This window comes from Triplophysa rosa, linkage group LG8 (genome assembly GCF_024868665.1).
Source record: "Triplophysa rosa linkage group LG8, Trosa_1v2, whole genome shotgun sequence".
Taxonomy (NCBI): domain Eukaryota; kingdom Metazoa; phylum Chordata; class Actinopteri; order Cypriniformes; family Nemacheilidae; genus Triplophysa; species Triplophysa rosa.
Genome location: NC_079897.1, coordinates 25,135,953 through 25,162,823, shown reverse-complemented (window position 1 = coordinate 25,162,823; position 26,871 = coordinate 25,135,953). Strand labels below are relative to the sequence as shown.

Here is a 26,871-nt window from a genome sequence, read left to right as displayed (position 1 = left end):
TTAAAAGGCTGGTGCTGTGATTTTAGCAGCAAATAGTTGCGCTGATAAATGTAAGCATTGCTTTCCAATAACTGTCTCAATAAAAACGGAAGTTTTTAAAACGGAAGAGGAAGTTTACTATCCTGTTCCATTTCAAAGATGTCTGTTGGGATGATTGTGTCTAAATGGATTATGAAAAATGCATCAGTATTGATCCTGATGCTGGGAAAAATAAAGCACTTTTACCCTATTCACAACAGCAACTCAGCAGTTAACTCAGTAGTAGATTATAGGACAGGTAAATCTGACAACTGATGACAACTAATGTCACTAAAAGTCAAAAATCGCATCGCTATAATGTGGATTTTTTTTATTGTAAACTACAGTTAAAAGTATAATGTATTATTTGTTGTGCAGAATAGAATGGAATCTTTTATTGTCATCATTTCGAAAAACAACAAAAGTCAGTTTAGCAGCTCAGGAAGTGCTGTATTTATTTTATTTGATAACAATTTTACTTATACAAAACATCCACATAAAGATACTTCTGCATCTTTCAGCAAGTCTAATGTTAAATGGCCTGTGACTCATTTAAGACAGACAGATGCATCTGAGACAGTTGTATCATGAGTCACTAACGTTAAAAAGCACCACATGATCCGATCACAAATTTTACGACATGTGATTTACTATGGAGACGTGTATGCATGTCAAGGCTTACTGCCCTGCATTTGTAAAAGCGGCCAGCTGCTTCTATACCGCTCGCAATGAATTTGCGATCGTGCCCACATGTATCCGTGTAGCACAAAGCAGCCAGCAGTGATTACTGCACGCGTGCAGCTGCAAGCTGCTGTCAGAGCTCAGTGTTAATTACACAGCAGCTCTGATCGGTCTGTCTTTCTCTTGAACTCCCAGCAGACCACCACAGATTCAGGGCATGGGAGAAGCGGAAAGGGTGCCGAGTGTGATTACACTCTTGTTCTGTGTTCGTCTGATTCATGAGGAACAGCAAAGAGGAAGGACAGCTGAAATTCTCAGCTGGAAAATTACTTTAACAGTTTAAACATGATTTCGCCCAAAAATGTAAAATATCTCATCATTACTTCAGCCTCATGGCATTAAAAGCTGTATATGACTCTTTCTTCTGTGCAACACAAAAGAAGATATTTTGAGAAATGTCCGTACAGTGGAGATCAAAGGGGGCGAACCAATGTTGTCTGGTGTTCTGCAGAACAAAGAAAGTCATACACTTTAAGAATGACATGAGGGTGAATAAATGATTTTTTCAAAGTCATCTGTTTTGACTTGACCAAGTAACCACTTAGCAACACCCAAGAAAACCTTAAAAACCGCTAAGAAGCATCCTGGCAATCACACTTTGTTAAGGGGGGCAATGTCAGTTGTATCCTCACAAGGGTTAAAGTCTCTAAGCAGGTGTGTTCTCAGGGGGTGTCATGCTGACTAAGCATCTTGTGGTCTCCCATCAGCTGTGGGTGATAACTGCTGGTCGAAGACCCCTCTTAGATTTCACTCTTTCTCACCTGTTCTCACCCCTGGCCCACTGCCTTCCACCTTCTGTCACAGTCCTGACATGTTTACTGATGTTGAACCCAAGATCACGAGATGAGCTCTCGGGTTTCCATCAACTGTTATGCATAGCCGTTCGCACTGATTATCTACTAAGATAAAAACAGTTCCCTTTGTCAATACGACCGCGAGTGAATATTCTTCGTGTTTCAACTCCCTCGCCATGTCCCTGGGCTATTTTTATCAGCAGTTCCCTTTGTGCCAACACCCCATGGTTTGCATGTTTGTGTGTGTGTACCTGGAGACTCATAAATAACAGAAAAACTGATGGCGACCCCTAAGGAGCTGCAAATCACACTGGCTTGCCTGGAATGGAGCAGTTAGGGCCTTGTACACTGGTCCATTCTTTCTAATGAAAGACCTCTCCATGTACCACTATTATTGAGTCTAATGCATTCCAAGACTGACTGAGTGTTGCCCAGAAAAACCAGGCAGTTCAGCTGAATCAAATTCCCTCTGAGCTGGTGAAGTTTGACTATAATGGGGCCCCAACAGTCAAGTCAACTCAATGGGTCAGCAGTTGCTGTGACCCCGAGGCTCCCGGGAGCCAACCACACAGAGACCCTGGAAGATGAGGCTTTTATGATCTTTTCAGAGCTCAACTGGTCTCTACTGAGGTTCTGCTACAGCCCTCCCGATTCCCACAAATCCTCCCAGAAGCCTCATCAAGACATAATGGATGGGGGGTTTTGCACAACATTAACCCCTGAGGGAAAACAAATAGAGATGTTTATAATGGCGTCTTAAGAGCATCGCCTAATACATGTATATGCATAGTTGAACATGTGAAACGCAATGCGAAACATGATAAACATGGATGTTTTGACTTTGTAAGGAGACTTCTTTTATGTAAAATACGAAAAGTTTTTTTAGGCCACTAGGATGACTGGAATCTTCATGTCTTGTGCCATCATGTCAAAATCACTTATTTATTCCGGTGTCACGATTACAAGAATTAGCAATCACTTTCAAGGTTTTATTTTAACCTGCTGTATTCCTATAGATTGTTTTTGTTACCTAACAAAATATTTACTAAACAAATAAAAGGAAGACTTGTGCAGGCATGTCCAAAAGAGCAGAAGCCAGAAGAAAGTTGTTGTTAACTCTTACAATTGTGGCCAGTTGTAACAATTAGCATTTTCTTTGTCAAACAAATCAGCGTTAAGTGCTTTTATTATGCTTATAATAAAAACAAGGATTATGAATGTTGTTCGGTTAGTGGACAATTGTTTTTTTTTACCAGCCGTCACATACGTAGTTAAAAATAAGCTCAACCTAAGACCACACATTTGACTATGAAACCTACATGTTGGTTAGTGTACATGCAAATTATACTACAGTGCCCTCCACTATTACTGGCACCCTTGGGCAAAGAAGGCTGTAAAATAAATCTGCATTGTTTCTCGTTTCGATCTTTCATTTAAAAAATCTACAAAATTCCAATATTTCATTCAAGTAAAACAGTTGAATTTTTGTAGATGTTTTTAAATAAAAGATCAAAACGAGAAACAATGCAGATTTATTTTTACAGCCTTCTTTGCTCATATTTACCAAGGGTGCCAATAATAGTGGAGGGCACTATATATTGAAAATGCACATTATGAGTTTTAAGTATGAAAGAAGATGTAACTTTATCTTCTCTTTTGCTATGGAAAATGGGTTTTATGATGTCATCATTTGTTTTGCCTTTTGTCCATATATTCTTTTTGCATATAGGAAGCCAGCAGACACACAGACTTTGGGCTATGCCCACAGGGGTCAGCCATGCAGAGCACTCATTGATTGAACAAAGCCTTCAATCAGTCCTTGTATGGTGCTAGATAGAAGTGAATTACACACTGTGTTGACCATAAATGATGTGTTAATGGTACAAGCTAAATTGCGCTGGGAGTTGGACAGTTTGATTGGCCCACTGATGGGTTTTTCATTAGATTTTTTCTTTATTCTCGGTCGCAAGACACTCGGAAATGACTGAGGATGTCACATGTTGTCAGACTGTAAAGACTTTGATTAATCACTTTTTTTAAACTAATTGTTCACGTGAAACATGTCGGTCCTGCTGGGGAGGAAAAGTGATTTTGTGGAGCGAGTAGCTGCCATACTACACATGATTAGTCAATTAACAGTAATGAATTTACAAAGCAACGAATACTACAGGATAAAAGACTATGAATATTCTGTTCAGAGGCCAATTTCACACAAAAATGATTCCCTGGAGGAAAACGTGCTGAGGGATAGTGGCTCGGCCCTAATGAGACAATTCTTTTCCCAATCTTTTGGCCTGCATTTGTTCTGAAGAACAAAGTAAAATAAATGATGCCACAGCAACATAAGACATGAAAACATGTATTTTAGCATAGTATTTTAATTGTATAGGAAAAAGTAATGACTGAAATCTCTGTAATTAGATTTTTACAGGCACATAAAAGGACATCTTAAACATCTTTTTTGATTGAACAGTAGAATCTCCTATTTATTAAATTGCAACTTTCAACTGTGAATGTATATCAGGTAATATATATGAACATATTGTAGTCAGAAATACAATTTATGCATCAACCAGACTTCTTTGTTGTTATACCATCAGTGCTATTATATATATATATATATATATATATATATATAGTGCAGTGTATTGATTGTTCTGTTCATTGATTTTAGTGTCCTTGTTACATAATTACTACTGTAACTATGACCATATCACTGGGTTATCATGTGATATATGGTCTGCTGCTTTCCCCTCACATATCTTCTATTATCAGTTGACTCGTGCTTCTAAAAGTGTTTTACAATCAGTATAATATGTTTACAAAAACTGCCATCTAGTGTCTATATGTAATTCGTACAACCAGCAAGACTGTCCAAGCACACAGGAAAGTGCTTCTATTTTGCATCTTTCTAATGTAGTACCTTTTTTATTTATTCTCATTTTCAATGCAAATTTAAATAAAATATAAAAAAATGAAGGGCATAGTATAAGTAGGCGAACCGGGACGCAGCATACGTCACTAAAACAGGACGCCATCACGCTCCAGCAGCAATTTGATATCTGACATACATTTTACTAGTGGTAGGTACTTCTAATGGTCTAGCATCTTTGTGAAGATCTCTGGGCTGCAGATCTCTGTTTATGCTACCTTACTAGTATGAGTGTTCGGTCGCAGGATCCACATCTAGGGGGAGTAAGTGCGTCCTACTTGTGCAGTATGACGTTTCAGCACTGGTCATTTAGTTCATCCAACCGAGCGCTCTCCTCCCACAACCTTCTTGCCACTGCATCATCTTTACCTTCCGGAGCAGGGTCTTTATCAGCACAATCACTGTGATACATGTAAACATATGAATACAAATACTTTTTCAAAGTGAATAAAATGGTTAGTGCCACATCAGAGATTCACCTGAAATAGCAGCCAGACTTCCTCTCCAAGCCCTCTGTGACAGCACAGCAGATAGAGGTTTGTGCACCCTGCCAGGGAGTTTTCATCAGCAGCATACTGGGCAGAGTCATTATAGTCTTCAGCATGGGGAACCACGACTCAACGTGACGACACAGGCCTGTGCGAATAACTCCCGGATGCAAGCTGTACGATGAGACTCCAGCACCTATAGGAGCATCCGTTGGGACATAATATAACCTCAATGTTCGAAATGTTTTGTATGCGTGGTTTTGTAAATGCAATTGCTTTGTTTGCAGATGAACTGATCGCAAATTTAGTTGCAAGATCAGTTTCATATTTGATCGAAATAAGTAAGCACGCAAATAAAAACGCCACTGGTAAAAAGATTTTACACGATTGTAGTGAATGTGTTTGCTATTCTATGAATGGTTACCTTTCGTTCTCCTTGCAAGTTCTCGGGAGAAAATAATATTTGCCAGCTTACTCTGTTTATAGCTGGCCAAAGGACCGTAAGGGCTTTTGTCAAAAAACAGATCATCAAATTCAATTTTCCCTGTTAGGAGTAAATATTGACAGCTGTCATTGAACAACAAATGTGTATGCATAATCTAAGAAATTCTAATTAATCTATCGTTTTACTGTCATTGTATCTCATCCAGTTTCATGTGATCTATACACCCAAAGATATTCTACAGCGTGGACTGACAATAGCTCCAAACTGCTGACATTTAATCAAAAGGAGATTACCTCCAACATGTGCAATGCTGGACACGTTCGCGACACGGCTGGGGGAGGATCTTTTTAACATTCCTAATAGCAGATTGGTCAGAAGAAAATGCCCCAAATGATTGACAGCAAACTGTGTCTCAAAGCCATCCTCTGTGATCCATTTGGGACACATCATCACACCTGTCAACAAAAAAGGACTGCCTCTGAATGAAACATCTCACTAATTGTTAATCTTACAGTGGGCTGATAAACTTAATAGATATTTAAAGATATAGTTCACACAAAAATAAAAACTGATGTCAGGCCAAACCTGTATGACTTGTTTCTTCTGCAGGACACAAAAGAAGATATTTTGAAGAAAATTGCTATCCAAACAACATAGGACCCGTATGTATGCATATCCCACTGCATACTGGTTTCGAACGCCATGAGGGTGAGTAAATGATGACAGCCCTGTTGAAAAAAACGCATATGCTGGTTAGGTAGGTTTTGAAGCACGTACCGGGGCACGTTCAAGCTCAAACCGGCGTACAACGTTTTGCTACGAACAGACACGTTTTCTCTTGTTTGGTGGGTGGGTCAAGAATGTCGGCCCAATCAGCAGCAACATGTTTATAACCCACGCGGTGTTAAAGAGACAGCTCGCACAATGGGTCCAAGTAAAGTCGTTTACAAATGTGTCCGCTGCATGTATTTTGCAGTTTTCAACACATTTATAACGATTTCATCAGGCTCCGAAAATTCTTCAAAAAGAGCACAAAGAATGGCCTTCTCAGCTGCCATAGTTCAACTCTTGCGTCATCGCAACAGGGTGTTCAACCGCACCACCGTTTCCGTTAATAAAACGTTTTGCAACGTTTTGTCGGGGCTGAACGCAGCCATGGTTTGTGCTGGTTTAAGCTGGTCCTGAGCTAGACCAGCACAGGACCATCTTAAACCAGCACAAACCAGCTACCATGCTTCAAAACCTACCTAACCAGCATATGCTGTTTTTTTCAACAGGGAGGATTTTTATTTTGGGGTGAACTGTCCCTTTAACTTTGCCAGTTTACCTGCATTGTTGATGAGTATGTCCAGTCGTTCCTCTGTGGCTATGAACTCTTTTGCAAATTGTCGGACAGAGTACAGAGATGCCAAATTCAAGTGCCTGACGACTACATTGCCATTTCCTGTGGAGCGATGAATAGAGTCTGCAGAGTTCTCAGCGCTTGTGAGGTCACGGCAGGCCATCACTACCCGAGCACCTAGGTACAAGCACATGTACATTCAGACTTATACAGAGATACCCAACAGTGAGGCGTTCGTTGAGTGCCTGAATAAGATGCCATACCTCTGTGCGCCATTTCTCTCGCAGTTTCCTTCCCAATCCCATTATTGCCACCTGTGATCACAACTTTCCGTCCAAACCAGCACGGCTTTTGCAGACTCCACCAGCTATCCATTTTCTCAGCAGAATCAAGCCTGTATGGGGAACGAAACGAACGCTATGCAACATGCTAATGAAAGGTTTGAGACAGATTTTAAGCTTTACTTGAAATCCTGAAAATGTGTCATATTTTTATAACTGGTATATAAGATCATATGAAGAGTTTGGTCCCAAAATGAGAGAACTCCATTTTTAAGAATTTTCAAAAATCATGTTTTTATTGTGTTAGTTTGTTTAGTTGTTATGGCTTAAATAAAAAACTAACCAACTGTAGTTTGATTGATATTAATTGGAATGCACAGTAAAAGAAACATGATTTTTGAAAAAGTTATCTCATTTTTGAAGCAAACTCTTCACATATAAGAGATATAAGATCATAATAAACCAAACCATGATAACGTGGAATTAAGGATGTATTTTTAAGTGTTGGGGATTTTAAGAGTTTATTTATCATATATTACACATATTTAGATGGATTTTAGTGGATGTAGTACGCACTTTTTAAATAAAGACCTTAAATACGTATTAAAAATAACAATAAACGCACTTACTGACGGCTGCCAGCGCGATGACGGCGCCGTAATTCACGCGATCAGATGGTATAACTCGATCCATCATCTCTCGTCTAATTTAGCCGCGTCTGAAGGCTATTGCTGGGGATGTCACATTGTGCGCTCTCAGTCTACAATCGGACTATATTTAGGGTTTAAGCAACTTAAACAGCAGCTGTTTAAGCAGGTTAGGACCTCTTGTACTTCTGCCTGATTCCTCAGCAATGTCATCGCCATAAGGTTAGGAGGACAGCAGATTCCACGAAGAGATATCTCAACATAATATATGAATAATGTGAATCATTGATTTATTCATATATTTAGAGTTGACTATACAATGTTTACTATAAGGGCAGGTTATAAAAATGGTTATAAAAATGGTTACAATAACACAAATAGTGCCGTAAGTATTTTGAGCCATTGGGCACCGAAATACAGTACCACAGTCGGTCCCGCCCAAGTACACCTGTCAGACTGCAGATCGAGGCGTGGCTACCCGTGTTGCTCCCTTCACAAGCCTTTTCATTGGTTAGTGGCAAAGTAACGACGTCGACGCCTCGGTAAACAGGAAATGGCCAATTCCGTGAAAATGTTAAGTCAACTTACTAGGAAAAAAGTTTTTACCAAAGGTTTTTACTATACTAACAGCACAGGTATTAACGTCTGGTGGTTCAAATACCCATGTGAGTTTTCTTTATTCTTTATTCTTAGTGCATGATTTTTCATAGTCAGATAAGTGCCAATTTCAGGATTGTCACATCCACAATGGTACATAGGCTATTCTTCATAAATGGACAAATGAAAATTAAAATAAAGTAACATTTTTATGTTCTACGAAGAGGCATCCCTTCTCCATTTGTTGGGTATAATTGCTTCAGGTTTGTGCATTTTAATTCACTTGAAATCCTACAAAGTATGTAATCTCTAAAAAAAATGTTACTTCCATAAAGCATGTTTATTTTCCTTTTTGTAATAGAAAACGTATGCATAGACTGATATTTCTCTGACGTTTAAACTATCAACAAGGGTTTAGGTTAATATAAACAAATGATTTAGTATATTGGTAACAAATGCATTATCTGAGTGTTTTTATGTCACACCCTGGAATTGGCCAAATGCAGTAGTACAGTGAATTCATTAATTACTAATACCTGGTAACATTGCCTATCACAATTTGATAATTGTATTTGATCATTTCATTCACATTTACATTTCTAAGCAAGAATTCACTTACCGTTTTTAAATGTCACATTTTTGGCAACTATAAATCACAATGTCTAATGTGTATTTCTTTGCGTGATATTTATGTATATGCTTTAAGGTTACACATGTAAATTATTACTATTTAAATAAATGTTGAGTGTTCTTAGCAAAAGTGTCAAGTCTTCAGATGTTATTAAATTATGAATTTCCTAGAGATAATGACAAGGGTTATGGTATCAACATTAGAATTGTTTGAAAATAAATAACATGCCACAATACGATTATTTTATTGATATTTATTTAATTCTGATTTGATTGCAGTTCTTTTTCATTCTATTGTACATTAGTTATCCCCCATCGCTCCCCCCGGCACATAAAGCAGCAGTCTGGGTCCTCTATGCCAGTGGTTCTCAAACTGGGGGCCCCAAGATGGATCCAGGGGGCCACAGATTTTGTGGCATTTTATGCAATATAGAAATTTATCATAGATTTTATGCAATCAAACATCAGAAAAATGACACCACCAACCAAAAGAATTGAGGTTCCAGCATTGTATAACTGAATGTTTTTGGTTTAATTAAAATTCTAAGTTTAAGATTATACGTCTTTATATGGGGGGCCGCAAAGCGATGCACTTAACACAAAGGGGGCCTTACAACGAAAAAGTTTGAGAACCATTGCTCTATGCAGCCATACAATCCTTGGGGACAACAGCGCTTCCCATTTCCAAAGTATCCAGAGCAGGATTTGAAGATTGTTTCACATATCTTACTTTCTTTGACCTGAAAAGGCACTCTGAATTCATTTTTCCCCAGTTTAAAACACCTGTAGCCAAAAACACAAAGCAGAACTCTTTCATATACACATCTAAGATTATATGTTAGCCATGATAATGCTTTAGAAACACAATAAACAAGATTATGTAAAGCCAAACATAATGCCCAGGAGGCCTTGTGCAACACTTAAAGGGATACTTCACCCAAAAATGAAAATTCTGTCATCATTTACTCACCCTCGAGTTTTTCCAAATGTGTATACATTTCTTTGTTTGCTTGAACACAGAGAAAAATATTTGGAATAATGCTTATAACCAAACAGATCTCAACACCCATTGACTACCATAGTAGGAAAAAAACAATGGTAATCAAAAGTTCCCCAGAACTGTTTGTCCTACATTCTTCAAAATGTCTTCAACAGAACAAAAAAAAATGATAAAGTATTTTTTCCTACTACAGGAGTCAATGGGTGTTTCTATTTGTTACATCTGGAAAAACTCGAAGGTGAGTAAATAATGACAGAATTTTCATTTTTGGGTGAAGTATCACTTCGATAGCTTACATTCGAACTTTAAGACAAGCCAGGCATAGTGAGCCTTCTCTTGGAACAGGGCTCTGTTTAAAAAAAAGAAAAATCAAATAGCAACCATGGTACACATAGAAAATAAATGGGGATGACAATGACAAGGATCTGTAAAAAGAAAAAATTAAGAGCATCAGTATTGATATCAAATGTTTTATTTCTCTTGTGCATATAGCAGTATGCAATATAACAATACACCCTACTTTCAATTCCTGTTTTACACAGATTTATTCACTAAAAAATAACATAATTTTGCATATAGTTAATATTAGTTCGTTTCTCTTATATATTATGGTTAAGGAATTTGACTTGGCGACAGGAGCTTAGTGCAGAAGAAAGTGTACACATGGTGCAAACATACATTAAGATAGAAAAAACTAGAAATTAAATAAAAACAATAATGTACTATATACAAAAAGTGAAAAAATATAGAGAAAAAAAACATATATTTTTTAAAGAGTGTACAGATGTGTTATTTACAGGTTAAACCTATTGTTTCTTACAAAGTACAGTTTCCAGATGCTATGTGCAATGTGCAAGTGTGCAATGTGATGGACAGTGTTCCCACTTAACTTAAATCCGGAAATATTTTTTTGAACCGCTCTTTTAAAATGTCTAACTTTTTAATGCTGCTAAATCATTAGTAACGTTAACATTAAATATTCTTAAATACTTAAAGATACTATATTCAGAGCTTCCTTCCGGGTTTGTAGTAGTGGGAGATATTCCAGTTCGAGTTGACTTGAAAGCAGCATTATTTTCAAACTTCTCATCTCCTTTCAGCAACACACTAAGCGCAACTTTAGAATTAACTAGTGATGTTAGCTGTGACACTAAATGCTTGTGTCAAAAAAATGAAGCGACTTTCAGTGAAGCTTAGTATCGATGCTTGATTCGTTCTATCAAAACCACGTGACCAACGACGTCCGAAGCTTCGTTTCACACACACCCACGTGACTGCTTCGTACTTTGATTAAAAAAGATTGAAAATTCGCGACTCAGGCCACGCCCTCATGGGTTTCTACAGCTACAGATTTACTATAATCGTATTAAAGTGCATGTGTATTTTTGTGTGCATGCACCTGCATTTATTTACTTCCTCTGTTCATGAATTTGACTTGTTTACAAACAGGAAAAATGTCCACATCCACTATACAAAATGTTATGTTTATTGTTTTGAGTTACCAAGTATGCGAAACAGATTGTTGTCATGTACTTAATATACTGATTTATTAATTTACTAGTCTACCCATGCATTCGTTCATTCATTTATTAAATTATTGATTCTAAAATTAATGCGTCGGTCGATTGTGAAACATTTTGCGACACAGCGCTTTCCCACACTCTCACCAGTAGAGGTCATAGTCGAGCTCTGATTCAAAAAGCTTCGAGTAATGAACCTTTTTCCGATACAATTCTGTTGAAAGCTTCAGTGGTTCAGAAAGCTTCACTTCGCCATCACTAGAATTAACCATTATATTTAAATAAATAAAATAACAGACGTAGCTCGTGTAATCACCAAGCATGAAATGCTAAAACAGTGAAAATGAAAACCTCCTAGAATCAAAGTCGTTCTTCTTCTCCTTATCTTACGGCGGGTGGCATCCAGAACATTAAGATGCCTTACCGCCACCTAGGAGTGTGGACCAGAGTATCAACCGCGTTCCTTCTATATAACCAATGAAAAGACGTGTGGGCGGAGCAACTCATGTAGCCCCTCCCTTGGGGTAGCCCCTCCTCGATCTGCAGTCTGCAGATAGGATGCTTGATGTTGTTCGAGCCCATACTAGCCTGCCACCGACTGCAGGCGGGGGAGAAGTAAAAAGACTTCGTGCTTGCCGTAGGGAGCTGAACCTACAGCAGACCACGGGATATTCATTACTTTATCACTGATTGAGTGAATATGATAGGAATACTTATTTTTTCGCATTAAGATCAGTACAATAAACATAAAATGTGATCAAATCATAATTTGTGAGTATAATCGTAACCGAGTGTGTCAGAATAAACACGCAACACATAACGTCAATACATATACACATGGAAATCTGGCCAATGAGAATAAAGTGTATCGTCATCAAGGCTTTCACAGCCGATTTTGAGCAACGTATATGCACTATATATGCAATGTAACACAATACTTTATTTTAAATATATTAAATAATTTTATTAAACGTAATAAAAGAAACGTGGCAAACAGTTGTTTTGTTCTTTTTATTAAACAAATAAAGTAAAAATGAATCCATAAAGCCACAGGTGCATTATAAGCGTTATGTCGAATGTCCGCGACAGTATTGTCAGACGCAGGTTATATTACGTCAGTGTCCGAAATCATTCACTCATTTTCATTCACTTCCCATATAGTGGACTATTTAGCATTCGCTATATAGGGAATAGTGAGCGAGCGAATTCAGACGCAGCTAAAGTCGGACAAATTGTCTAACCAGAATGCATTGCTGTTGTCAGGCGGCTGCAGATTCTTGCGGCGCCGCTTGAAGTCGAACAAGTATAGGGGCTTCTCGTCCCGCGCGTAGAAAATGGCAGGAGCACATGCACACACGCGAGTTCACGCAAACATGTTTAGGCACATTGTTATCCAGTGTTTAATCCGCGCTTAGTGTATGCACAGATCTTATACATTTACATAAGAAAGATTTTTATATAGGGGTCATTTTATGTGATACATAATATTACACAATGAAGTGCCTTTATAAAAGACCGTTTGTGTGATGTCTTTATAGTGTATCTGTAAACCACCATCAATGTGATGAATAAAATCCCAACACTGCATGCGCTACACTATTAAACTGACAGTCGTGTGAATACTGGAAAATGTTGTCGTTGCAAGGAAGGACGCCATTTTCTTGCTCCAGTAACCACTCCTCTTTATTTCTGGGATTACAGCGAACCAGTGGTCGGAATTCAAACCCGGAAATGGCGTCTTCCGCGTATCAACCAATGAGAGCCACGGTACGAGCTGAACGTCAGTCCTTTTAGCGCATTTATTTGTCTCGTATGTGACGTGCCGGCTGGCTTTGTGTTGTTTCAGTATATTGCTTTCAACATATTTCAGTAAAGCTTATTCACTGGTAAGTATCATTTAAAAATTCGACCATATTTGCCGGATTCGGGGTTTAATTCACTCGTTAGATGATCGCCGTACATGATATGCGCCGAGGACAGTATGCGGAGTGCGCACTCGGTAGGCGACGTGTGAGAGGTTGCTGCATAATTTGTGACCGAGCGTTTGCGATGTCGCGCTGACTATCGTTCCGAGCGACTTTTGATATTCACCCCTACGTACTGTTATTGTACACTTACGTATGGCGTATGCTTTCGTTCAGGTCCGTCAAATCACCCAGTATCGCGCGCTAGATGGCAGGGAGCAGGAACTACTTTCTCCCCGCTTCTTCCATGAAATTACATTGCGCGGACTTATACAGTTTACTGGGGGTTTTGCAGAAGTAATATGACAGCGCATTGTATTAATCATCTCCGTCGATGTAGGAAATGTTATACTATATGCAACACACGTGAACATCATTTTTGATATTTGAATAAATTATTTTCTTATTTTTAGGGTGAAGTTTTGTATATGGACAAACGCCAGCGTTGAAGTTGAAACCTGACGTACCTGAAGGGTACTGTAAATACTACAAGCCTTCACTTCAGAAGTGTTTCATAAAATATTTTTTAAAGAAACCTTTACAGTCTCACCTGATTTGTTGCTTTATTTATAAATTCAGTAAATGACTGACATAAAATGAATGCTTTAGTGGCATGGTCACATTTTAGCTCATTCTATATTTTTGTTTTTCAGAAACATGGATGCAGATTTGTTTATGGAGTGTGAGGAGGAGGAGCTGGAGCCATGGCAACAGCAGCCTTCAATGGAGGAACCGGTGGGCAATGCAGAAAGCAATACTTTCACTAGTGAGACCAACACGGGTGTGTAATTTTACATTTTCTGTAATATTTGTAGTAGCTGATTTACGTATTATATTTAGATATACAAGATTTGTTATATGTTTTTTATATCCAGCTGAGCCTAAAACCATGGTGATCCAAAGCCTGCCACCTGTAGTGAATGCAGTGAGCACTGTGCCACTGCTAACAAAACCATGTGAGTAAACTCTACCCTATTGAAGTGTTGATTGAGTGTTGTTTATTTTGTTTATTAAACTTTTGTTTTTTATTTTAGTAACTCCTCAAGTAGTTTCCGCTGATATTCCTAAGCCAGTGCAAGGGCAGCAGGTCATATTGACTCCTAGTGGAGGAGGGTTGAGCACTGTGGCTCTGTCACAGGTTCTCCTGCCTGGCACGTCCCCAATTACCAATGCTGCCAACAGCCAGCCGTTTTACTTCACCACACAGGTGCTGCCACCACTCAGATCTCTTCTAATTTCCGCTTATCTTTACAATTGGTAATTGTGTAGATTCATGTCATTGATTTCAACGTTGTTTGTTTTTCTGTTGTGTATGAACAGGGTCTTCCAGTCCAGAATATTCATACTCTCCAACCTGGCCAGAGCCCAATGGGATTGGTGCTAAATGTCCAACAAGGCCAAACTGTTCGACCTATAACTTTAGTCCAAGGTATGCCAGTGTTGTCTTTTTTCAATTAAGCTCGTTTGGGCTCCAGTTTTGTTGTGCGGACTTTTTCCGTATTGTATAACAATATGACAAATATATGTCTTTGTATGCCAGCACCTGGAACTCAGATTTTTAAGCCAGCTGTTGGATCAACCCAAATAATTACCCAGCCAGCTCAGATAAGAGGCGCAGCTCCGATCGCAAGCGTGGCCCAGACACCAACTTCCTTCAGCACAGTCCAGATCCCTGCTACTCTCACAATACGTACCACAACGGGGGTAACCCTGCCTACTGTTAATTCTCTAAGCACCATGTCCTCTACGACTGCTCAGCCTTCCGCACAACGGACCACAACTAAAATCTGTAAGATTATTTTATAACATTGCATGTTAAGTAAACCAGTGTTCAGTCAACAGGTTATTCACATACTAGCTTGTGTTATATATAAATATATATATTATAGCATGAGTGAAACGCTTCATTGACCAATCAGCATCCACTGGAACTGTCTGCTTTATTTTATAACCAGCTTTTATTTATACCGTTTGCAGTGACGATAAAGCCGGGAACTAGCCCCTTAGAGCTGCAAAACCTTATGAGCCTTGTGAAATCGGTTAACCTTCCTGGTGGAGCTCAAGCACAGACATTTGTTGTCATGAACCATCAAAAGACCAACGGGCCTCCTGTTGTCTCCTCTGCTGTTCCTTCCACACCTCCAACTGTTGTCCAAAGTAAGAAGTTGCTGTTGAATGTATGACATGTCTTGATTTGTCCGTGATCTTAAAGCTGCATTCATAAATGTGCTTCTTTCTTTTTAGCGATCCCCGTTACAAATACAGTACAATCGTCATATCATTCGTGTCCTCGGTGTGGAGCTCAGTTCAAAATGATTGAGGCTCTGCGGAGTCATATGTGTGTAAGTATGCTGCATGAAATCAAAACATATGTGTTCGGTTACATACGCATTAGCCTAAGGCTATTTGTATTGCATTTTCCAAAATCGCATTACTTGATAGATCATCAGAATTATCTCTCACTGTACTGTATCTGATAGTGTCAGTCCAACATTGGTCACATTATTTTTTACTCCCCTTTCTAGTTCTGCTGTCCAGATGCCGGGACGGCTGCCAAAGGCAGAACCACACCTGCTTCGAACACCTTAGCCACCCAAACCTTGCCCAAAACCCTCGTTGTTGTACCTAAGGTTAACACAGAAAGTTCCTCCATCAAGGGTGAAGAGACCCAGTCCAGACTCGTAATGCTGGTGGATGACTTTTATTATGGTACTTTTGAGGGAAATCGAGTCTACGTGCCTATGGACAACTTGAAGGAACCATTACCGTTCAGATGTCTCACCTGTAATAAGAAGCTGAAGAATAACATTAGGTAGGAAAGTGATAAAAAATGGGTGAAGGAAAGTTGGTGCTGTTAACGCTACATTTCATCATTTAGCAATGGAAATGATGTGTAATTTTGTATACTAGAATGTGACAGCAGTTTTTGTTCTGCCTACAGGCTTATGACCCATATGAGGTACCATGTCGAGCTGGATCAGCAAAATGGGGAGATGGGCACTCACACCTCCTGCCAGCACTGTTTTCGCCATTTTCCCACTCCGTTTCGCCTTCAGTGTCACCTGGAGAGTGTCCACACTGCTGTGGAGTCATCGAGTAAGAGCTGCTTTTATTTCCAATAAAAATCCCAATAGATCACAGAATTAGGCATAGATGTTTTTAAACTTGTAGACTTTTGGTCTTTATTTTATATTTCCTTAAAATATGTTTAACATCAACAGCAACATGAGCAGTGTCCTTTACGAAGAATTTTGGCATTTAGCAGATGCTTTTATACTTACAACATCGATAATTGTATTATTTTTACTAAGTTACAAAGTTTTCGCAATTCTTTATTAGATTTAGCATTTAACAGGTTTATGTCTAACTGTTTTTTAATATGTTAAGGGATGATCACATTTTTTTAATAAATTGTATTAGTTGTTATAAATCGTAATATTTCGTTTGCCTGCTATTTAAACCCTTGAAAATGAGATTGCAAAACCAGTTATGCTGGTAAGAACTTGTGCAGATACAGTTTCTCACTCTTGTACATTAGTTTTTCAAATTCATTTAAAAATAAAATACATTTTATAAATGACTTCTTTCTGGTTCTCTTATTAGGCTATCTATAAGCACATCTAGCTATTTGTTTCAGTGACCGTAAACTGCATGCAGGTACATTTCTATTGACTGATGTTTTTTTTGCAGCCACGTGTAAGATATGTGAGTGGTCCTTTGAGAGTGAGCCAGTGTTTCTCCAGCACATGAAGAACACACACAAACCTGGAGAGATGCCGTATGTGTGCCAGGTAAAACAATGGACCTGAATGTTAATAGAAGAACCTTTTGAACAACATTCAACCTGTTAAATTGTTATATTTTAATGCGATTCAAATGTATTCGTGTCTATAAAGGCTGTTCCTGTGACATTTTCAGGTGTGTGAATACCGGTCTTCTTTCTACCCTGATGTTCTTAAACACTTTCATACCTGGCATGAGGATACCCGTCACCTTCTGTGCCAGTATTGTCTTAAGGTTTTCAAGCATTCCTCCAGTTACCAGAAGCACTATGTTTGTCATCAGGTGAGCAAGAATTTATTATTAAGGAAATTCATAGAGAAAAACTTGTAATAGAAAATTAAAACCGTAAAATGTGTTTTCCAAATACATTTACAGGGATTGTGATGTGAAAAAGAGTAAAGCCAAGTTTAGTCATTGGCAGGCTTTAATAAAACATTCAATACAGATTTGGATATGTACAAGATACGCATGGTTGTTTGACTCAACAGAGTTGTGAAAACGTGTTTGTGTTTGTTTTGTTTGTTTCCAACAGAAGTCAACTGTTTACCACTGTAACAAGTGTCGCCTTCAGTTTCTTTTCACAAAAGACAAAGTTGAGCATAAAGTGAATCATCACAAGACTTTCCGCAAGCCTCGTGAATTAGAAGGACTCCAGCCAGGAACAAAAGTAGGACTATTTATCAGTATTTAGTTCATGGTTAAATATGTGTGTCATTTTTCTTCTGGTTTTTGTTTGCCATGTTTTAACAAGTGGGCAACATGCTAAATATAAGTTTTAATTTTACTTGTCATCCTTTTTTTACTCAGGTAACCATTAGGGCATATGTTGGACAGAAGAAAACAAGTCAGTCGTCTTCAAAGACACCTGTTACCTTAATGAATAGCATAGCCAGTTCTCAACCCGTAAACAGTGGTGACCAGCAGTCACAAAAACAAGGACCTGGGAGAAAACAGGTCAGCAGGATGTTTGGCTATATAGTCAATTTCCAAGAGCAGCGGTAAGTTACAGTTTTACTCTTATCAATTCAGACAGAAAATTAAATTTCAAATAAATGAAGTTTATTCAAGGACCTTTTCATCACATTTTTTTTCTTCTTTTTTTTAGTGCACTGCTGGGTAGACATAAGTGTGTTGAATGCACTTTTGAAGTCCCAGACTTTGCGAATCATTATCCTACTTACGTCCACTGCTCGCTGTGTTTTTACAGCACATGCTGTTCTCGTGCGTACGCAAACCACATGATTAAGTAAGTCAAATCAAATATTTTTTCTCGTGATAACATATTTTAGTGATGTGAAATGTGCATTTAAAGGGATAGTTCACCCAAAAATACAAATTCTGTCATCATTTACTCACACTCAAGTTAATCCAAACCTGAAATGTCTTTGTTCTGATGAACACAGAGAAAGATAACCAAACAGTTCTTGGCCACCAAAATGGCAAAATGTTTGCTTTTCATACATTCTTCAAAATGTGTTTGTAAAGTAATGTGTAAAGTAATTTTTCCTACTATGGTAGTCAATAGTGGCCAAGAAGTGTTTGGTTACAAGCATTCTCCCAAATATCTTTCTCTGTGTTCATCAGAACAAAGAAATTTATATCTGTGTTTTGACCGGTAAGAAACCATTCACATATTAGAACCAGAATACTGGTAAACTTGAAATCATGGCGGGGTTTGACTTTGTATCCAAACATATGGGTTCTGTTATTAATTGTTTTTAACTTCTCATACCGAAAAGCTGCCAGTACTTATTCACTGGTATTTTTGAAAATGTGTTGTGTTGATACATGATCTCTTAATAGTAATTTTATTTACTAGTAAAGAATTTATGCGTGAACTCCAGCTGTAGTGAAAGGGAAATGAAACCAATTGAAATGTCATTATTAATTTCAGCAATCACGTTGCTGGAAGAATGGCAAAAGCTTCTAAAAGGGGTCCCCCAAGGTATTATATTAAAGTTCATGTTTTTTACATTTCTGATCTGTAAACGAACTGTGATCTTACAACTTTTACAAAATGTTGCTCTTTTGAAGCGGTTTGAAGCTGAGCTGTGCAGAATGTGCCTACTCAACCTCTGTGGGAAATTTAATGGCCAAACACATGGCGAAGTTCCGTGGTCACTCCTCTTGTATCTTCACTCGTAGAGGTGGGTTTTTTCAAAGCTAGTAGCACATTAAAGCCTAAAGTGTACTTTGGTATTTACAGTCACGCAGGTGTATGTGTATAGCCTTTTAATGTATTCCTTATTTGACCATGAACACATGGTCAAAGCATAGCTTGGCTCTACTCCTCCTTACCTGCAGAGGGTTGCAGAGAGCTGTGTACTTTGCTTCGTATCTAAAAATGCGTAGTTTGCATGTGACTATCTGTAAAAAGAGTTTGTATTGTATTGTGAACCCACTAATTTGTGAAACTAATTGCATTTCAACATCTTATTTTCCTAAATTTGCATTACCTGTGTAGGTGTAAAAAAAGTATACTTTGGGCGTGTGTCCTAAACCCATAACACTCAAACTACAGGAAACTCTGCTTTTTTGCATGGACCCAAATCTGCATGCTTGATTTTCATTTTCCACGTTGTTGAAAGCATCCAACTATATTGTAGGTGTCAATAAAAGTAAATTCGTGATAATACATTGCGTGAACAATACAGCATAGTAATTAAAACTCGTAACCTAATTAACAAAAGCATTCATCTGAATTTTTAGATTCTCTTTGTTTTACCAGCTTGTACACCTATAATAAAGATGGATCCTTTTTTAACAAATAATAATTTCCCTTGTGTTCATAGCTACACTCGCACATGACCGATTTGCCTGCAACATTTACTCAGTGGCCAATCTTGGGGAGCTGTCACAGCCCAGTGTAATAGCCCACAGTATGTGATAAACCATGATCACACATGTGGGATGTAAGCTCAAGCTGTCCATTGTTTAAATGGACAAACTTGGGCTTTTACTGGTGTGACTTTACAGGACTTACTGGCAAGCATTTGCGAAAGCACTCTGGAAAATAAAGACAATAAATTTTGACACAAAACCTTCTGCAGCGAAGAATATCAGGAGGAATACAAAAAATCCTAAAATGATAAACATGACAAATGATTAACAACCAGGACTATCCCTCAGGAAAATATCTGCCGCTTCTGAGCTGCTTATTGTTGCTTTTTTTGAAAAGCTTACTGACCTATCAGAACCACATATACATTGAGCATGGTGTTATAAAATGGAATATTGGTGATGGTAGAGACTCCGAGGAGAGGACTAACTCTGTGTTCCTATAATCCCTCCCCTCCCCTACAGAGTGTTTGGAGACAGATATAGAGTTCTGCCAGGTTGAGGAGGAGGAGGTGGAGGGTCCACAAGGGGATGAAGCTAGTGATGTTGGGACACAGCCTGACTGGTTGTCCATGGAACACTGGAGTGTGCCGAGAGATGAAGGAACTGTGCCACAATTCATGGAAAGTTGTGGCCCACAGCTTTTAATGTCCAAGACAAGCGATGCCCTCGACTACTTCACGCTTCTTTTTCCCGACAACCTCTTTGAGCAAATCGTTTACGAGACCAACGCCTACGCTAGTTACTGCTGTGCTTTCGGCAAGGGGGATCCTACCTGGTATCCTGTGGTTACAGAGGAAATCAAAGGCTTTTTTGGTCTCTGCATCCTGATGGGGCTTGAAAGCCTGCCGGATCCAGAGATGTACTGGTCCTCGGACCAATGTCAGGGGAGTTTCGCCTCCAAAACACGCGAGGTCTTTCAGTGGACCATGTCTATCACACGTTTCAAGCAGATCAGGGCTCACATCAGAATGAGCAGCATGATTGTGGAGAACAATGAGCAAAGTGTCGACAAGCTGCTCTTTTTTCAGCCCATGTTGAATGTCTTGCAGACAAGCATGAAAGACGCCTACATTCCAAATAAGTGTCTGACAATCGATCAAGCTTTTCTACCAAGCCACGAGAAAGGAATCGCCAGGGAGAAGAGTAAAAATTCTCAGCCGAGGATATGGCTCCTGTGTGATTCAAAATCTGGCTTCTGCCACAAACTGTTAGTCTTGACACAGCAGGAGAAACACAAAGACATGGGGAGATCTGTTGTGCCGCATCTCATAGAAGACCTTCAGGGTAAACATCACCACTTCTTCTTGTCCAGCTCACTAGCGTCTGTTCCTCTAATGCGGGAGCTGTATGAAGTTGGTATATACTGCTCCACCTCTGTCCTGCCTAACAGTTCTATCCTACCTGTTGAGTTTTGGGATCTGCCCCCATTGGAGAATCCAGGAGATTTTCAACAGTACAAATACTCTCCACTACTTGCTACCAGATGGAAAGATTCCAAGCAGCTAGTATGCCTCTCCACAAACGCTGAAGCAGGCCAGCCAGACACAGTGTGGAGGAGATCCACTGTTAAGATGGGTGATCTTACCTCCATCGAAAGACCTCTGGCCTTTAAGCTGCTCCAGGACAATATGCGTGGAGTTGACATCTGTAATCAGTTACTGACCTGCAATCAACTCGGCGGGCTGAGTCTTGACACCAACTGGCGGCGTCTCTTCTGGTTCCTCGTTAACTTGAGTGTCATTAATTCTTTCATCATTCTACGAGAGACCCGCAAAGACCGTCCACCTGCGTGGTGTCCAGGCGGTCACTTCTCCCAGGCCATCTATCGTAAACGGCTAGGGTACCAGCTGGCCAAGATCGCTGAACGATACGTCCGTCGGAACCAAATTTTTGAGAGCACAGTCCTGCAAGACTTCAGTCAGACATCAATCAAGCAAGAGAGTTCAGAGACACAAGAAGGGGTCAGACACCGATTAGCCAAAATTTCTCGTAAGACGAAGAGATGTAAGGTTTGCAACCTGCTGAATCAACGTCATGAGAGTGTGTACGGCTGCACGGTGTGCCTTGTGAATCTGTGCAAGCGTTCTTGCTGTTTCTGGGACTTCCATGGTTTCTCACCTAATTTCCAAGGTTATAAAGCTCAGAAACTGACACTGTTATTCAATGTATTCTTAAATAAACAGTTTACCCAAAAATAAAAATTCTGACATCCTTTACTCACCCTCGAGTCCAAATCTGTATACATTTCTTTGTTCTGATGAACACAGAGAAAGATATTTGGACAAATGCTTGTAACAGTTCGTGGCCACCATTGACTACCGTAGTAGGAAATATTACAATGGTATTTAAAAGTGTCCCAGAACTGTTGGCTTTTGTCACATTCTTCAAAATATCTTCTTTTGTGTTCAACAGAGCAACAAAATTTCTAAGAAATGGTGGACAAGAACTGTTTGGTTATAAGCATGCTTCCAAATATCTTTGTGTTCATTGGAACAAAGAAATATATACAGATTTGGAACAACTTAAGGATGAGTAAATGAAGACAAAATTTTCATTTTTGGGTGAACTGTTCCTTTAATGGATACATTGGCTTCCTTTCAGATCTTGCACAACATTTCAAAAAGTACTTTTTTGCAAACATTTTAATTACATGCAATATTTCAGAGTGATGATAATAAATGAGTCACAATAGTAATTATTTTTGGTAAGCTTTTGTTGGTTTTGAAAACATCTACCTTATACATTGTTTACATTTTATTTACATTCTTTACATGTATTAGTATTTTAATTTGTGTGTTTTGTCTGTACAGGTAACCCCAGGGTTGGATTTGTGGCCCCTAAGAGGTAAATTTCTTAAAAGTTGCTTTCTACCTCAAGGAATTATCTGATTTAAAAAAAATATGTGATACATTTATTTTGGTCAATTTCTGCGATGATGTAACACGTTTTGTCCTTCATGCTATGACTGCACCCTTTTTAATGAACTCTATATATATTATAATAATATAATAATAATATAATGCTCCATAACACTGTATCGATTTTGCAAAGTGACATCTGTTTCACTTTCAGGGAAGGCATGCCGTATGCACTTGATCGTCGCACTAAAAGATTCAAGGCTAAAAGAGAGGTGCACCCCTCGGAGGACAGCAAAAATAGTCCATGTGGTGCTGATTCTGAGGATCAGAATGTGGACCAGGAAATGGCTCCTCTGGAAGACACCGACATGGACACTGATACAGCTGAAAGTGATGTGGAGCCACAGGAAATACTAAACAGACAAAAGGGAGCAATAGAGGTAGCCAATTCAACACTTTCCCACCCTGCTAAAGACAGAGATGAGCCTCTCTCTATTCATCAACGTCGAATTCTACTGCTGGCATTGTGCGGTGGAATCCAGAAAGCGTCTAATGAAATGTCCACCAAGCCTAATCTCATTCAATCCTGGCTTCGAGACAAAGAGAAACAGTTAGATGAAGTCAGCTGCAGTAGACGTGGAGAGGCCTTTGACCGTCTGGTGGAGTGGGTTCTGGCCCAACGGGAGCAACAGTTTCCTATCAGTGAGGCGAAACTATTCGAGAAAACTTCAGAGATGCAAAGTCAAACTAACGAGAGCGACTCGTTCCGTATTTCTTACGAGTGGGCTGTGAGCTTCATGTTGCAGAACAAACTGGGCTTGGATGTACCCATTTCAGAACATAGGGAACTTCCTCATGCCATGGAGGAGAATTGCCAACGCTTCACAGAGTTTGTGCACGGCCAAATCAAGACCAACAACATCCAACAATGCATGATCGGTGCTATGGATCAGCTCTCTATTTTTGTGGACTTTAATTTGTTGAATGAGAACACCAGCATCAGCAATGAGAAGGCCTTTCAGTTGACTGGGTCTGGGAAACCTTTTGTTAAAATTTACCTTACGGTGCTTGCTGATGGAACTGTGATGCCTGCGATGGTCTTTACGACTAAAGCCGGGAGCAAGTTGAGCGAACGCCTCCCAGACTCAGTCTTACTTATGGCTAAAGAGGAAGCTTTAAGTGGAACAGAAGAGATAGAGGTTTGGGCCGCCCGAGTGTGGAAGCAGCATCCTGACTGGCAGAGCGAGAAGGAGGCCATGCTGGTTATGGATAGCCATCATACCCGTGTGTCTGAGGATTTCATATCCACGGTCAGAAGCGCCAAAACTTTACCTGCTATTGTTCCAGTTGGGTGTACTGGACGACACCAACCCCTGGAGATGTGTGTGCGGCCCGTGCTTCAAAGGTTGCTTCTTGCTCGATGGGCACAGCGGTCTGCTAGTGATGGCACATCTGAGGTCCAGCCTGAAGATGTGGTGCAGCTTCTTGTTACCTGGTTAGGAGAGGCCATGTCTTGCTTCTCGCGTAAGCCTGAGTTTATTCAGCACTCATTCTGCTTGGCTCGACTGATTCCTGACCATTCGCAAGAGGAACATACCAATTTGCCAGGTAATCCATTGGAGCTGATAAATTTGCTGTTGGATGCCGTGTCTGGACCTGAAGTAGTTGAAATTGACTCTGCAGATGAGGAAGAGCCAATGGAAACGTGTACTGTAAGCAAGACGAATCTGGTCGAGGAACCGATTGATTTAACAGAGGAGCCAGAAATTGTAGAAAATGAAGATGATCAAACAGACGATGAAGACAAAACTCCAACAGAGAGAAATAAGATAGAAAGTCAAACACAGGAAAGGACTGAAGATTGTTTGGAAATTGCGAGTGAATCTACAGATATCTCACAGTCATCGCCTAAATCAGACGCAGGTTCAAATAACTCTGAACAAGACAATTTCTCAGAATCTTGTCAAGATCTCAAAGAACCCCATCAAGATCCCATTGAACACCGTCAAGATCCCACTGAACACCATCAAGATCCCAATGAACCCCGTCAAGATCCCAATGAACCCCGTCAAGATCCCAATGAACCCCGTCAAGATCCCACTGAACCCCGTCAAGATCCCACTGAACCCCGTCAAGATCCCACTGAACCCCGTCAAGATCCCACTGAACCCCGTCAAGATCCCAGCGAACACCGTAAAGATCCCAGCGAACACCGTAAAGATCCCAGCGAACCCCGTCAAGATCCCAACGAACCACGCCAAGATCCCATCGGACCCCGTCAAGATCCCAACGAACCCCGTCAAGATCCCATGGAACCTCGTCAAGATCCCATGGAACCCCGTCAAGATCCCACTGAACCCTGTCAAGATCCCACTGAACCCTGTCAAGATCCCACTGAACCCTGTCAAGATCCCACTGAACCCTGTCTAGATCCCACTGAACCCTGTCTAGATCCCACTGAACCCCGTCAAGATTCCAACGAACCCCGTCAAGATCCCATCGGACCCCGTCAAGATCCCATCGGACCCCGTCAAGATCCCAACGAACCCCGTCAAGATCCTGATGCTGATCAAACAGATTCTGCATCCAACAGGTGATGTTTGGTTTACTGAGAGGTGTTAGTGGTTGTACATATAACTCTGAGTGTCCCTAACAAGACTTGTTATTTAATGTATAACTCATGGTGGAGTAAAAAGAGGGGTGGGGTCTTTTGTATCATAAGAACTGCATTGATTCAAAACATAGATGAAGCATGGGAGTTTTTTTTTACTGTTTGTTCTTTTTTGCTTATATGTTAGCAGGTCAGCTCACATGCAGTGTAAACTTTTATTGTATGTGGATTGGTATTCTGTGATGGTTTTGCATCCCAAATGCACATTTCAAACATCAGCATATGTTTTTTTTTCAAACCTATGGGGCCTAAAGCTAATGACTCAACATGACATAACCTAAATGATTACACTTGAAATTAAATGTTGAAACTGTTATGTTATGAAAATGGTAATTAAAATATACTTTATAATTATTTCATGCAGTGATAGTTGTGATTATGGGTCATTTGTTGAGCAGGGTTCCCAAAACAAAATAAATATATATATATATAATTTGAAAATGTGTAAAGAAGCAGTGTTTAAAATATTAAAGGTTATTGACTATACATGTTGAACTTTTAAGATGATCTAAACAAGAAAAATGTAGTTGCCAAAATATTGCAGGGTAAAACGTTCAAGTTTGACTTAATGCACATAAATGATGAATCAAATCAAAATGTGTCTTAAAAATGGTAAAAGTCATGGACAAACATATAAATGGTCAAAAAGTGTGGGAACCCTCTATTTCATTTGGCTAGAGGATTTCTGAGCTACATTACTGAGGTTATTTCCTAACATGTATACAGGTCTATTTATGATACAGAAGGATTACATTATTTGTCTTTATTGACGTTCATCTTGCAGTGTTTCTGGGCAACTGACTCAGTTTGTCTTGAAGTTCTTCATTTGGTAACAGTAGGGTGGATCTGACATCCTGAAGAGTCTTATTATTTCATATTGTAACAATGAATGGTTTGGAATCATGTGTGCATTGAAATATTTATATTCTGTATTGATTTCAGTATCTGATTTATACACAGGATGGTTTACACTTCCATGTGTTCTTTAGCACATTTAATGGATCCTTTCATATTTTTCTTGAGTGTTCTGCAAAAAATAAAAGAAACTGCTAATGACTGTGTATAAATACTGGGACATGACACTTTTTATTAATAACGAGTTTTTTTATTAAGACTTAGATGTGCTGAATACATTGCTAAAAGGGCATAGAAAATGATCATTGATGATCATCAAAATGATCAAATGTGAAGGTTGTGTGTTGGACTTGTCTCTCTTAACAATTATTTACAAATTAATCATAATAAATATGTGCATAAAGGCCATAATTTTCACACAATCTACAGTTGTTGTTTTTTGGGTAGAGATGTGAGATGTGGTC

At 39.3% G+C, this 26,871-nt stretch overlaps 2 protein-coding genes across 4 annotated transcripts; one reads left to right on the top strand and one right to left on the bottom strand.

The window, feature by feature from the left end:
• Positions 1–4,181: 4,181 nt before the first annotated feature.
• si:dkey-23o4.6 (retinol dehydrogenase 12) lies at positions 4,182–7,807 on the bottom strand. The gene is given in 8 exon segments (XM_057339730.1): positions 4,182–4,886; positions 4,965–5,169; positions 5,398–5,517; positions 5,712–5,873; positions 6,746–6,937; positions 7,024–7,086; positions 7,089–7,154; positions 7,671–7,807. Coding segments are annotated over 8 exon segments (981 nt in total). The 5' UTR covers positions 7,738–7,807; the 3' UTR covers positions 4,182–4,780.
• A 434-nt stretch (positions 7,808–8,241) lies between these two features.
• Positions 8,242–26,619, top strand: pogzb (pogo transposable element derived with ZNF domain b). 3 transcript variants are annotated; one of them, XM_057339728.1, is made up of 21 exons: positions 8,242–8,353; positions 13,813–13,873; positions 14,053–14,180; positions 14,275–14,355; positions 14,434–14,606; positions 14,720–14,828; positions 14,940–15,188; positions 15,377–15,556; positions 15,644–15,741; positions 15,925–16,211; positions 16,341–16,495; positions 17,090–17,190; positions 17,318–17,464; positions 17,715–17,849; positions 17,990–18,180; positions 18,288–18,428; positions 19,077–19,127; positions 19,217–19,329; positions 20,486–22,153; positions 22,834–22,867; positions 23,096–26,619. In XM_057339728.1, the coding sequence occupies exons 3-21, from the start codon at positions 14,057–14,059 to the stop codon at positions 25,476–25,478; spliced, it is 6,420 nt and encodes a 2,139-aa protein (XP_057195711.1). In that variant the 5' UTR covers positions 8,242–8,353; positions 13,813–13,873; positions 14,053–14,056; the 3' UTR covers positions 25,479–26,619. The 3 variants fall into 3 exon arrangements, with proteins under 3 accessions (XP_057195711.1, XP_057195710.1, XP_057195712.1); XM_057339727.1 differs by lacking the exon at positions 8,242–8,353 and adding an exon at positions 12,988–13,321; XM_057339729.1 differs by lacking the exons at positions 8,242–8,353; positions 20,486–22,153 and adding an exon at positions 12,994–13,321.
• Positions 26,620–26,871: the final 252 nt, after the last annotated feature.

What these genes read in the sequence shown, in the direction of transcription:
- pogzb (XM_057339728.1), top strand. Translation starts at nt 14,057, where the DNA reads ATGGATGCAGATTTGTTTATGGAGTGTGAGGAGGAGGAGCTGGAGCCA. An exon ending in GCCACTGCTAACAAAACCAT is followed by an intron (nt 14,356 to 14,433) that starts GTGAGTAAACTC and finishes TTTTTATTTTAG; the next exon opens with TAACTCCTCAAGTAGTTTCC. An exon ending in CACTGCTGTGGAGTCATCGA is followed by an intron (nt 16,496 to 17,089) that starts GTAAGAGCTGCT and finishes TTTTTTTTGCAG; the next exon opens with CCACGTGTAAGATATGTGAG.